General features: G+C 42.9%; 2 protein-coding genes across 3 annotated transcripts in view; one reads left to right on the top strand and one right to left on the bottom strand.

Moving 5' to 3' along the window:
- The window catches only part of LOC142572893 (uncharacterized), a 220,090-nt gene that overhangs the window by 115,770 nt on the left and 91,231 nt on the right, over positions 1-13,089 (bottom strand). The window lies entirely within an intron of this gene.
- On the top strand, positions 3,823-7,002 carry LOC142572890 (uncharacterized). 2 transcript variants are annotated; one of them, XM_075682331.1, is made up of 3 exons: positions 3,823-3,930; positions 4,556-4,653; positions 6,675-7,002. In XM_075682331.1, the coding sequence occupies exons 2-3, from the start codon at positions 4,566-4,568 to the stop codon at positions 6,932-6,934; spliced, it is 348 nt and encodes a 115-aa protein (XP_075538446.1). In that variant the 5' UTR covers positions 3,823-3,930; positions 4,556-4,565; the 3' UTR covers positions 6,935-7,002. The 2 variants fall into 2 exon arrangements, with proteins under 2 accessions (XP_075538446.1, XP_075538445.1); XM_075682330.1 differs by having other exon boundaries at positions 6,669-7,002.

Below are 13,089 nucleotides of genomic sequence, written 5' to 3'. Positions count from 1 at the left end.
GCAATCGTATTTCGGAGAGGTCGTGCTTGAACCCACTGCCATATTCACGAAGCTGTACTACAACTTTCCTGAATAACGGGACTAGAGACTCTTCGGTAATGCTCGTACTCTTCATGTGATGTGTCACGTTGTGATGTGTCTTTCTCTTCTTCTTTTTACCCCCTTTCTCTCTCTGTGCTATTAACTCATAACAAAAATTGTATTAGCATATTATATATGCCAATATCAGTACCATTAAAGTCGAGCACGCGCGCTCTACAAAAAAAAAAGAAGTTTTTGCACCTTTAGAGCCCCCGTTCGTCCCATAGCGCCTGCCGTGGTGGCGTAGTGGTATTGACATTGCGCTGCTGTTCGAGGGTGAAGGATGAAATTCTGGCCGCGGTGGCAGATTCTGTGCCTTGCGTGCACTTCACGGAAACCGAGATGGTCAAAATATTCCGGTGTCATCCACTACGGTGAGCCTGATAATTATATGCCTGTTTTGGCACGTAACACTCCAGACTTTATTGCTTTTTTGTCCCACACCCTTATCCTTAAGGGTGCGAAATAACTTCATTATGCACAGCAGCGAACTCTAACTACCCCTAAATGGGAGAAAGCCTCATGATAAATTGAGCAACAATTCGAATCATATGATGTGCACCTAAATATCTGACACAGGAGCTCAATTGCAATAACGAGAAAAGCTTATATCATGCAGTTATCGTTTCATTTGCCATAGCTGTGATCATATTTAATTGCAAAGAATAGTAGTAAAAAAAAGAAAGCCTATATTGCAGCATCAACAATTCCATATTGACACTTAAGGGCAAGAGTGTTGGCTATGGGACAAATACAAATCAAGAACCAATAGAGGGGCAAACGACGTTTTTACTCAGTGAGACTGCACCAAATTCTTTATAGTGGCTTAAAGACTGTATCAGTTGGTAGAGGCGAATATATTTCTGAGCACGTCGCTATACATTGAGACAAGTCTGCGGGTGGCTTAAAGCAGCGCTTGTTCAATTAGTGCCTGCAGGTTGGCTCGTTCCTTACAGGGACGCGCGAACCTTTCTCAACTAATCGTCATTTTGGTAATGTGAGGTAGCCATTATATAATTTGCCAGTCAACTAATAATGTGTTAGTGACTCATTTTGCCAGAGTAAATCTTCGTCCTATATTTAAATAAGTTGACTACAGTTCTCGCAGCTTCACTGCCTTGAATATGCTTTCAATCTTATAACATAAAAACAAACACCAGTCTTTTTTTTCTGTCAGCACCTTCTTCTGCATCAGAGATGAAAATTTCAATAAACGCCTGGAGGTCTTCCAGCCAGGCCAATTGCAATGGTGTCTTAACAAGCTCATGCTCTGGAAACGAACGTCTATTACAAATTTCCGGTTCCGTTAATAGCTTTGCCTCTCTGATAGTCTGTTCTCAAGTAGCAATCCATCCTAGGCAGTGCCACACTATGTGGTGCATGTCCTGTGTTAAGATGTTGGACCAGAAGACTTAGGGCGTGTGCACATCAAGCGTCCTGCATGTGAACACCAGGTGTTCACATGCAGGATCCCTGGCTCAGATGACGCATGATGTAATGGTCGTTGCAGCTTCTTGTCTGAGAATAAATTCCCATGTCCGAGGTACATTACAGATAAAAGAGTAAACACACAAGGTAATGAATATACGTGTGTCGCGAAGGCGAATTATTAACGTTCTGCATCGTAGCTACAATGAAAACCACCACTTATCCATAAGATATGAGCGCTCCATTGAGTTTACAGTGTCGCTGAAAATCGCCTACAGGGTAGTGGAAAGAGTAAATATAAATTAAGTAAACGCCCGCCTCATTTGCACAATTCTGAACGAACCGACTGACGCTAAGGTTAATTCATCGACGGACTAACGTTGAACGCAAAAGTGGAAGCAGCTTCTGCTACGGAACCTGTCAGCGGCTGCTGTTACGGCGTTATTTCCGTTGTGCTATTTCTAGACGCTTAAATTGCGTGGTTCGTGCTAACAAACCATTCTATTTTATTTTGTTACTACTTATAGAAACTTGCTTTTCCTGCTTTGTGTGGCGCTCTTTTAGACTGCCGATTCGTCTCGCGGACTGTTTTAGTATCGGCTGTAGGTTCCGTCAGCTTTCACTAGCGAGCTTGACAGTCTCCATATATAGGGCAGTCTAAGGCCCGGCCATGTTAAATGGCGCGAACAAATCTTCTACGGAATGGCAAATATACAGAGAACATTCTCACCTGTGGTTTAACTTGACCTTCTTTTTTCTAGATCCATGATGGCGTCGAAGCCGCACCGCGGAGTCCAATGCCTCTCAATGCAAATCCCTCGAAAGGTGCACGTGTAGTCAGCAGAATAGGGACTTTCTTGTTTTTTTTTTCATTGTCCTTTGAATTAACCCTGCAAAGCCTGTGAAATAACACGAAATATATGGTGCGCACAAGGTATCTCGTTCTTGTTTTCATCGGTAACGTTCTTCACATTAATCAAAGTTCTGTTATTATAGCATCAACTGATCGCCAACCTTAATTAGGTGAAGTCGGTTAAGTCAGAGTGAGTTAAGTTCACTGTGAAACTCTAAAAATCAATCATTCATTTGCCGGCTCAAATCATTTTCCAAGAACCTGGCTCTTTTCACAAGGTATACCATGCATTATAGACGACATTTAGATACGTGCAACATAAAGTTCAAGTGTCAGCCCAAAGAAGTTAAGCAACTGACAGGTTTAAACACTGGATACCCAAGGTAGCTTATGATTATCTACGCAAATATCTTGATTTCGTACTATATTTAGTAATGCGTAGATCAAGCGTCATCCTTTCTTTGATTCCACCAGTTAATTGTTTGAGCACTACCCCAGCCATATATTCATAGAATTTTTTCTTTTCAAGAGGCCTTGCTATCTTTTTATACGCGATTGCCAGCTTCCTCTAAGCCTAAGCCTAAGCCAAAACACTGCTTTACTCTGAGCTTTGAAGACAACTACATGGTTGTGCGGAGCCGTTTATGCATTATATCTACGTGCTAATGAGCGAAGTTATCACACGTTAATTTAGTTATAGTCGAATCCTAAAGAAAAATTCCGATACACACAAAATGGCACAGGCGTTGGCGAAGGCAGTTGTCTATTCTTTTTTTACTGAGCGCACTTGATAAGGTTTTATTGATATGCTTCATCGCATGTTAGCAGTTTTACTGCTGTCATTTGTTTTCTTATATTTCAAGTACGTTGATGAGTATATAAGGCGAACTTCCACTATTGCGGAATTTTTGAACTTCCTTATGCGTTTTTTTTTTTATAACAGGGCTGCATAACTAACCACGACTATTGAAATATAGGTGACTTCAAGCGCAGTGACCTCTGTGTTCGTCGTCCTGTGAATTGCATTTTTTTTTCAAATGTCCATGTACTATGCGTTGTGTACACCCGCGGCAATGGTAATATTGAAAAAACTAAGCAAAATAGACCGACACTGCTTTCTTCGTCATATGTGAATGGCCCCATTACAGAACACTTACAACGCCAATAAATAAAATTTATTGCCATCGCGCGGTGTAATCTCCAAATTTTCGACATAGAGGCGTATGTTATTTTGCAGGATTTTCCCTGACCTGCAGGCCGTCAGAAACAGTGCCAAGGCTTATCTATGGTATTAGAGCGACTAGTATCAAGATTTCAAAAGCGCTGGGCTTTTTCCCCACGTATTTTGTTCATATTGCGATAGCTGTAGTTTCCTGATAATGTAGGACTGGGGGGAGCACCCAGCCGTTATCTGTGTTTTCAAGCGGTATGCGTGACGGGAGGCCTTCCCCCTCGAATGCAGCTGCAAGGGGTATATATGTCTTTCCATGGAGCAAAATTTCAGTCGCAGTAATTCGTCGGCGTCAACAGAGCACGTACCTCGCAGAACTTCTGTCCCTACCAGCCAGGTGTAGTATTCCGTAAACTTTTCACACAGTGTAGTGTCATTTCTCCTTTACTCTGGGTTTTGGTTTATTTGAAAAAAAATAGTTTAAAGGGTTTTGCGAATTCTGCCTGTGACTTAGGTCATCTTACCGCAATAGAAAGTAAAAAAGTTGTCCCTGCAGAAGCGTACAGGTATGAGATGCCGAACATTCTTTGTGATTACAAAACAGGTGCTAAAGGCACCACATTAAGCACTGTATATCTCAATAATTTCAAATTTTGTACACGGCTGTGAATAGACAACAAGCCCATTAATCTATTTCTTGAGTACACTTTATTGATATAAAGATACTCCAACTTATTTCGGAGATCCATGCGATGAGCTAGAAACGCAGAAGAAAAATTATATTTTAAATTGAGATATAACTCTGTCGTGTTGATATAAACCGAAGTGTTGAATCTTTTACACTGGCATTTTTCGACTGACAGATACCCACTGTAAAATGTTACGCTAAAACTACGTTTACAACGTTTTATTTCTGTCGTTATTAACGGGGGTATGTTTGCTACTGAAGCCAGCAGCGGCTATCGTTTTCGTGCTGCTTGCTACTGAAACAAATGTGTCTGTTCATCTTCATTTCTTGACAGGTGAAGCAAAATGAAGTCAGCGCTGCTGATTATTGTCCTGGCGCTAGCTGTCGCCGCTCCTTGCATCGCTTACCCCACAAGTGAAACCAAAGAAAAAGGTAAGCACGAATAATCTGATAAACGTGTTGTGGCGCAATGTAAAATACCATACGTAAGAAAAATCCCGAGCCATTCCATTGTGTGAAGGTGGTTGACCAACGAAACTGTTTAGCACAGGACACGGAGGCGACACATAATTTTGAACAAAGGTGCGAACTCGTTCATTGTCTTAATGGATGGTCATTTTGACGAAAGGTACGCACACTCATTTAGTGTCGTAATACGTGGTCATTATGTCACCCACAACTGCTATGACATTCTTTCATAATGTTAAATCGATGCACGTATGCAACTGCGTGGTCGGTTCGGCCGGATCTGTGTGGCATCGCAACGGATACGTCTGCAACGCGGAGAGCGTAAACCACGCCCTTTTCGGTACCGACACTTCCACATTGAAGTCACCGACAACGAAACGGGGGTAGTGTCATTACAGCTAATTTACGCAAAATTAGTAGCCATGACTCCTACGGAACTATAAGTCATCGCATTTTTTGCTTGCTAAGGGGGGTATGAGCTATTCGTCACGGGGATACAAGCCATCGTTGAGGACAGTTTTCGACATGCTGTTCTGTATGTTGTATGCGTGATTAGAAAGAATTTTAGCACTGTTCGCTTCCCTTTGGTGAGTGCTTGTAACCTCTGCCTTACGGGGCTATGAGCCATTGCATTTTTTGCTTGCTTACGGGAGTTTCAATGCTTACGGAGGTATGAGCCATTGGTGGTAGCTTTTTTGACGGAGAACTAAAATGCACGGAAATATAGCAATATGCAGCTTTGCTGTAAAAGGAAACAGTCAGAAGAGCTCAAGTCTCCAGGCTCACTTTATTTCAAGTAAAACACCCAAATATATATGCTCATTGAACAGACAGCGAAAGCGTAGTGAGTGCATGCAGGTTATCTTGATGTGCTATCGAACGTTCACATTCAATTTTGTAAAGTGAAATGCATGGAACGGGGAAGGGGACGTAAGGATTATTTTTAAGTTTTGCTGAAGTTTGACACATCGCCTGTGATTGAAAGCATAATTCTAGTCATCGAACTCAATTATTCAAAGACGTGGACATAATTGTACCAGAAAGCGAAACACGCATTAGCCTAATTTACAATAATTTGCTTAATAACTGCATAACTATTCTGATACGTACAACAATTTACGAAATGTAGCCGGTGAGATATAAGGCGCATTCACTTGAAATAATTCCCATGATGACAACGGTTCTGAAATAACCTTTCTCAGTGTTTTTTGGATTGAAAACATGCCCGATCGAGTAACTTTTTGCTTCAACGCACAAACAAGCGTTTCCATAAAAAGGTATGTAGACAACAGTGCATTTTTACGGAGAGCTTCATGGCGTATATCTCGAAAGTGGTATCATGGAGGAAATTCATTCCAAGTGATTATGCCTTGCAAGCTCACCAGTCACCATTCGTAATTTACAATATGTGCCATAAAGTAAATTAAAAATAAGATAATTAGTACATATGTGCTAATAAATAGAATATCTGTTTCAATTTATAGTACATGTAACATCCGACTCATTGAATAAGGTTGCTCACAGGCATTTTTTAATTATTTTCTAAAATATAGAATATTCGCCGCTTATAATGCGTCTGCCACTTATTTTTATTGAAAAGCGGACACTAAAAACACACAGAAGCTTTTCACATTTCAGTTTCTTTTCGCTTGAAATCATATGCACAAAGCTTGAAGAAGTGCACATAAACAGACTACATTCAATAAGAGGTTGTCCACACTTATCAGGGTTTTCATGCGCTGCTACGCCTTCAGTCGTTTAATTTATGGACAGGGCCCTACATTGAGGGGTCGTGAATATTAGGGTGCATTAAAGGTATCAATTTATCGAAATAAAGCACAATTTCAGTATGTGGGCAGTTCGTAGTTGAAAATTCTTTACATGTTTTTCCAACGTTTTTATTCTTGTTTGTGTGGAGGACGTCCCCTAGATATCATGCAGAGCAATATTTCACGCCAACTTTCCGTTTTTATTTACAGACGCAGAAGAGGACTCACTCAAACAAGATGGACGTGCCTTGGAAACGCTGGGAAAGATTTTGCAAGGAAAAGATACCACGACGGAAGGCCGTGCAGCTTTGGCTGAACTCGCGAGTCAACTAGGGGACTTCCATGGCACGGACACCCAACTGGATGAAAACGCCTCCGAGTACTTCTTCAAGAAGATCCGGAGGGTAGTCGAGAACGTGGCTAAAGTAGTTGTGGTAAACAAAGTTGCTGGTGCCGTCGGTGGAATGATTGGATAAAGATTATTGTTAATAATTCCCATCTTCGCTGTATAAATTATATGTATTGAAATAAGGCCAACAATTTCTACCTGTTCTGCTTTCTTTCGCATAGATAAAAGAAAGATATCATAAAAAAGCTCTTCACAAAGTCCCGCGGTATGTAAGTTGCCATTTTTTTCATAAAACCTTGTGGCTATCTTCTTGAATATTAAATATTTCAATTAAGCGCAAGTACGCATTACTAAATGGCAGCAACGTGGGAGTCGTATCGGGAACCTGAAGCTGCGCGAGGCACAGCTCTCTGCTGAGGCTCGCTATTAGGCTTGTAGCCTTAGAAGTCAAAACTGTCGCTTACTTTCTGAAAAACTAAACGGCAATCTCTGCACTGTGCGCATATGGGCTCTGTAACGTCACTTAAGCTGTCCTGGATAAGAAAAATCACAGAAATTGAGAAGCATAATAAAGCTTTACCAGACAAATAACCTCACAGACTCCGAATGCCTTGCACAGTTACGACTACGTTGTGTCCCACTACTATATACGCCACGCTATCGGGACTACACGAGTCCTCCCAGCACACTGGCTTATCTTAGTTCGCCTATAACTGTCGCTGAGATACGTGCGGTGCTCGCCAACCTATCTGGTTCGAACACCAACGAATGTATGACTTACTCGAATGAGATATATGATTTTAGTCCCCTCCTAGATTAATGGACAGAGGACGCAGTTATTCTGGTTCCCGAACCTGGAAAATGCCTTCTTATTTAACGTGTTCCTGATTTCCTCATCTCGTGCTTTCGCAAACTGCTCGAGAGATTTATCTAGCTCTGTCTATGCAATTCTTTTTCTGTCACCTGCGCGCTCCCCGACACCATTTATGGCTCTAGTGGTGCCATGTCTACTCACAACATAATTGTCCACCCTAAAGATGATGCCATAAACTTGACATCTTATGCACAATACCGCGCGGTGTTAGCCAAGGACCTCTAAGGGGCGTTCGAAAACCAAGCCCACGATACAATTGTTGAACAGAACTGTTAGCACGTACCCGCTCAGCCGCGGAGTTGTAGAACTAGACCCAAAACTTCGCGACCAATCTGTCAGCCTTATCATTGGTGATCTCCTCTCTCCCTCTGCACCAGTAGCAAAGTGCAGCAATCCACAAGGCTGCATGCTCTCTCACCTTCTATGAAAAATTGTGCGGTTTCACGTGCCAAAGCCATGATTTGATTCTTATGCACTCCGTAGTGCGGCACTCCAGAGTAATATCGACCACTTGAGGGTCTTTAACGTGCACCTAAACCTAAGTACAGAGGTATTTTCTCATTTCGACCCATCGAAATGAGAAAACCGTGGCCGGGATTCCATCCCGTGACCTGGTGCTCAGCAAGCACGGTGGGTTCACCTCCTATCCTTGACATGCAGCGTAACCCTCTGACCCTCGTTCTCATCTCAAATGTTCGTCATGCACTTTGCGTAGACAGTTTAACTTTCTGGGTAATTACCGGCTCCCTTAGATACGCTGAATCCAAGTACATGGTTGGATGGCTCAGACGTTCCTTTGCCGAGTCGCAACCGCTTGTCACGAAGCACACGCGCGGAGGAGACCTGTCTCTTAGCGTCACAATAGATGACAAATCCATTTCGCGTAAGTTGTTTGTACGGGTGGTTGGTTTTACTATTAAAACCCAACGCAAAAGTAACACATGCGTTTGCTTCCCCAATTTACCACGGAGTGTGACTAAATTGTGCACGTGCTTCCTTGGTTCTCTAGACACTTACATGGCTTTAAAAACGCTGATGCCTTATGCCTTGCCCAGGCTTGATACACCAATGCCTATTATACCACCCACCATATCACAACCTAATGCGCACTGAACACACATGTGCGTCTACGCTACTCATGAAAGCGCAGAAACGGGCACTTTGCCACGATATGCACATAGCTGCCGTTAGCCTGGAGAGCCTTGGGACGGCAAACGCTTCAGAGGAACCTACAGAAGCTCAACAGGCCGCCCAACTGACGCGGTTACGTTCCACAACCCAGGGAATTCTTATTTCACTAGGTTACCGGCCTAGCCCGGCTGCCCTTACACCTATGGTACTTTACCCTGAAGCGTGTACCAAACTAACGGTACCTCGTGTTCCTAACGATATCCACCTTACCGCCATACTGCCCACAGCGACCATCGTTTACGCTACTTGCGGCGTGAATATTACGTGGCCTGCAGCGCCGTTCATGCGCTCTTCACTGGTGCCAGCCCAGGAAATGAACACGAGGTGAGGTCACGATAGTAGTGGAACCTCATCTCATCACCGTATTTGCAGCATAGGTATGTCCATGAATCGGTGTTTTCATCTTGAAAGAATGCATAATTGCTAGAGCAACCCGTTCAACCTCTTCATATTGTAACAGACACATCATATATGATCCTATTCTGACAGACTCACTTGCAGGATGTCAGCGTTTGCTTTTCAACACTTTGCATCCCATCCCATTGGTACGGAGGTCAACATCCTGTTTCTCCTGTACACGGGGTAAGGTATTTAATGGGTCAAAATAGAAAGGAGTGGGAGGGAAGAAGGTACTATCAGTGTGAAAACCTGAGGTCGTCCATCACTTCAAGTCAACAATCGATCAGTCGAATGATCACTGACCGATCGTTTCATCGAGTGCCAGCAAAAGTTTTCAGCTTATAAACAAGCATCGGTCTGTTTAACAAATACTTTTCTGCTACAACCTCTTCCGACATTACTTGCTTCACTACTCACCAAACATCGCCTTAGTCTGCCCGTCATCGCTATACACACGCCATATGCGATGTGTTTGCGTTTCTGTGGAAGACGTAAACAATTAAATCAGTTGGAAACAATATATAGTTAGAAACATTAGGGGTCTCTCTGTGGAGTGTTTATTTGAAATGAATTTAGGAAGGATGGCACAACATAAATCCTAAATCACGCGCTGGATCTGCGGTGTTCTTTTATTTTTTTCTTGCTTTCTTGTGGTGTTACGTTTTGGCGGAAGATATCAATGGAAAATAATTATGATGTTTCTGCACTGGAGTTGGCGCATAAAATGTGCAGCGATACCAGTGTACGACCATGATAACTTCTTTATCACACTTTATGCGCACACAGGATGCACTTTTGAAAATGCGCTTCGCACCATAGAGAATTCGTGCCACAGACACTCGCGCAACCTATGGATTCAACAGGCAGACACAACAGGCTTTTAAAGAAATATTTACGCAAGAATTTCTCGACTTCAACTACCCGCAAAAGCGACATCACGCTATCTGCCTTCTCAGTTGATTGGTTGGCCCTCCTGAAATTCAGGAAGTTACTTGCTAATGCTGTATAGCCTGCGACTGCCGAAATGTTCGACTTCACTACGTACTAGAAGACGGGACTGGTAACGACCTACGAGGGTTTGCCCACGCGAGCATTCTTGTATTCATCCCTCACTGGAATGCTGTCGTCCTACGATGTCGAGTTCAGCAGCAAGACACCATGGCCTCTGGGCTACCGCAGTGTGGAGACAAGGCTTCTTGAAGTGGATTCACGTGGTAAGCTTAGTTTGTGAATAAAACTGTGCGGCGCGGATGGCCAACCTCTAAACCACATGTTCAATGGTTGAAGTGGGGCGCGTCTTGGTTTTCTGTTCTACAAATCTAGTATTCTGGCGCCGTTCAAAGAGGCCAAGACATCACCTTTGCTAGTGTGTCTCTTGCTACTTCATGCTACAACGTGCGTCCTATCTCTTTGCGTTTATCCTTCTTTTATTGCCTGTTTGCATCATATGAAATTCCCGAACAGCTACCAAATGTGAAACAGCAATAACAAAGTTAGGCGCAATCAATATCGGCTGCAGTGATGAGAGGTAAATTAAGATTTCGTCGCGCAGTCAGAGATCCAACCATGTTCAAGCGCACGAAAACTTTGCATTTCGTGTATCGCAATCGTCCGTGCGATGCAATTACAAAACCATGCGCATGCGCTCGTTGGGCATCCGTGTCGCAAAGGTCGCCCGCCCTTCGGGAGAGCTACAAACAGTGGAGGCCGCTAAAGCATGAATAAATAATAAGAAAACTCCTCATCAATCTTTAGGGTCAAACACCTAATTATCTAGACAAGTTAAAGATGCGCTCTGAAGGATGTCCCAGAAATAGACTCCCTCTTACAGGAAATAAAAACTTGGTGAAGAACTCTTTTTTGGCATATGACAACAAGACTCTTATAGTAGAAAATTTCTAATCAGACCTCGCATCGGACATGTGTGCTATTTGTTAAGTTTAATGGTGTAGGTTTTACTTGCTCGGAGAAATCGTCCCGCCAATTATGGCGGCAGCCTTCGCTTGAGCTACGGTGCGATTTTTTTTTTTTTTGTAATGACAGCGAAAGCGATAGCGTGGTCATTTTAGTCGCATAAAACTAGCGAATCAGACTTACGCTTCAAGTCGGTTGCGCTGATTTACATGTTATGAGAGGATAACGGGCCCTACACATCAGTTCGTAAGGCGATTCTGCTGTCCGTAAACCTGTCAATTCACGTCAACACAGAAATGGTAGAATGAGGCCCGCACCCTAGCCCGTACCAAAACCCTGCTTGAGGGCTAATGAATGGCCATCGCTGGCACAGGTTTGATTCATGGAATGAGATTGCGTTTCGGAAAAGAATGCCATCGGAAAGTTGGTTCATAACGACGAAATCAAAACTATAGTGCAAGTAGATGAAACTAAAGAGACCATGCAGAAGTCCTTCCGTCTGTTTGTCGTTCTCGTCTTTATGCCACGTGATCTTTTAGTAGATTTTATCCTGTCGGCTTACGATTCCTTAGTGTTTCATTCAAATATGTTATGGTAAGTATATTCAAGTGAGGTGCAGTTTAACATCCTTCTCAGGAAAGTACTTGCGTTTGCCTATATGTAATGTCCCATCCGTGTTTCGAAAAGGTTATAATACTTGAGAAGGCTGGAACCTTGTATATCATACAGATTACATTGAGCTTTTGTTTAAACTGCGGTTGCAAAGGCTGCGGTTTTCATGACCATACGTTTGTGCGAAGTTCTTGTGTGCTTTCCTGATATGCGTGTAAACGAAGTTGTCAGGAGGTCTTGCAGACAGATGCTGTATATTGGAGCAAGCGTATGCGTATTTATTAGTTTAACCTGAGATTATGGAATAAGTAGTGGTTGAAGAGGATAAAAAGATTTTTTAATAAACAGCGAAAGCAATCTGGTGACACTCAAGCATCGCAAAGCCTACAGCATCCGGCTTCCTTTTTTCTTGCGCAGCCTGTTCCAAAATATCACCAAAAGAAGCCTTGAAGACGTCCCTCAAGGCGTCATGAGAGATAATTTCCCAATTGGCAGATTGTCTATGTGCAGTATGCGTAGCAATGATGAGTTCGCGCATATGCATGATCAAAAACAAAACATAAAGAAAACAAAAAATAAATAATCTAACTTTCAGAATGAGCATGCTCTAGCTATTGCTCAGTGCTAATTCGAATGAGGGCGCGTTCAATTTAGCCACTCCGATACACCAGGTATAAACAAGGACCACCATATATGTTAGTATGGTGCCTCTCTTTTCGAAAGCTCCACATTCTCACACTTAGGATATTACTTTCTGTAAATGGTGCTGACGTATCGCCCGTGCGCACTAACACCCACGCTAAATAAGCGAGACATCAACAATATGCTTTATAATTCAGGTCGTTGCTGTTTAACACTTTTAGAAATTCTCAAATGGCAAAATAGCTTTCTTTTTCGCTTCTTCAAAGGCAACATAACCTAGGGTAATGGCTACAACGCAAACAGCCTTGTAGATTGCCCGACATTCACTAAATCTTCTGCTGCACGCATAATTTTCCTCCGTATGTACTCGGTTGTCACAACGTCGAGTCCGTCTTCCGAGGCATTCAAATGCTGAATAGTGGAGACGACATCGTCCAGGTTGTTGTTCGTGTCTACCAGCGTTCGCATGCTTTGCAGCAGCTTTCCTAGAACTTCTAGGGCTCGTGCAGCCCTGCCAAGTGCTTTATCATCTATGCGAAAGAGAGGGAAGCAGTCATTTCGGCCTGCTTTATACCTACACTATTGAATTGCCTAAACGTAGCGACCTCACGAAACTGCAGAGTGCCAAAGTATATTTTTGCTTGGTAATA

Source organism: Dermacentor variabilis, chromosome 2 (genome assembly GCF_050947875.1).
Source record: "Dermacentor variabilis isolate Ectoservices chromosome 2, ASM5094787v1, whole genome shotgun sequence".
NCBI classification, from domain to species: Eukaryota; Metazoa; Arthropoda; class Arachnida; order Ixodida; family Ixodidae; genus Dermacentor; species Dermacentor variabilis.
The sequence above is the reverse complement of the archived record's forward strand: the minus strand, read 5'-3'. Positions and strand labels throughout refer to the sequence as shown.

What these genes read in the sequence shown, in the direction of transcription:
- LOC142572890 (XM_075682330.1), top strand. Translation starts at nt 4,566, where the DNA reads ATGAAGTCAGCGCTGCTGATTATTGTCCTGGCGCTAGCTGTCGCCGCT. An exon ending in AAGTGAAACCAAAGAAAAAG is followed by an intron (nt 4,654 to 6,668) that starts GTAAGCACGAAT and finishes TTTTATTTACAG; the next exon opens with ACGCAGAAGAGGACTCACTC.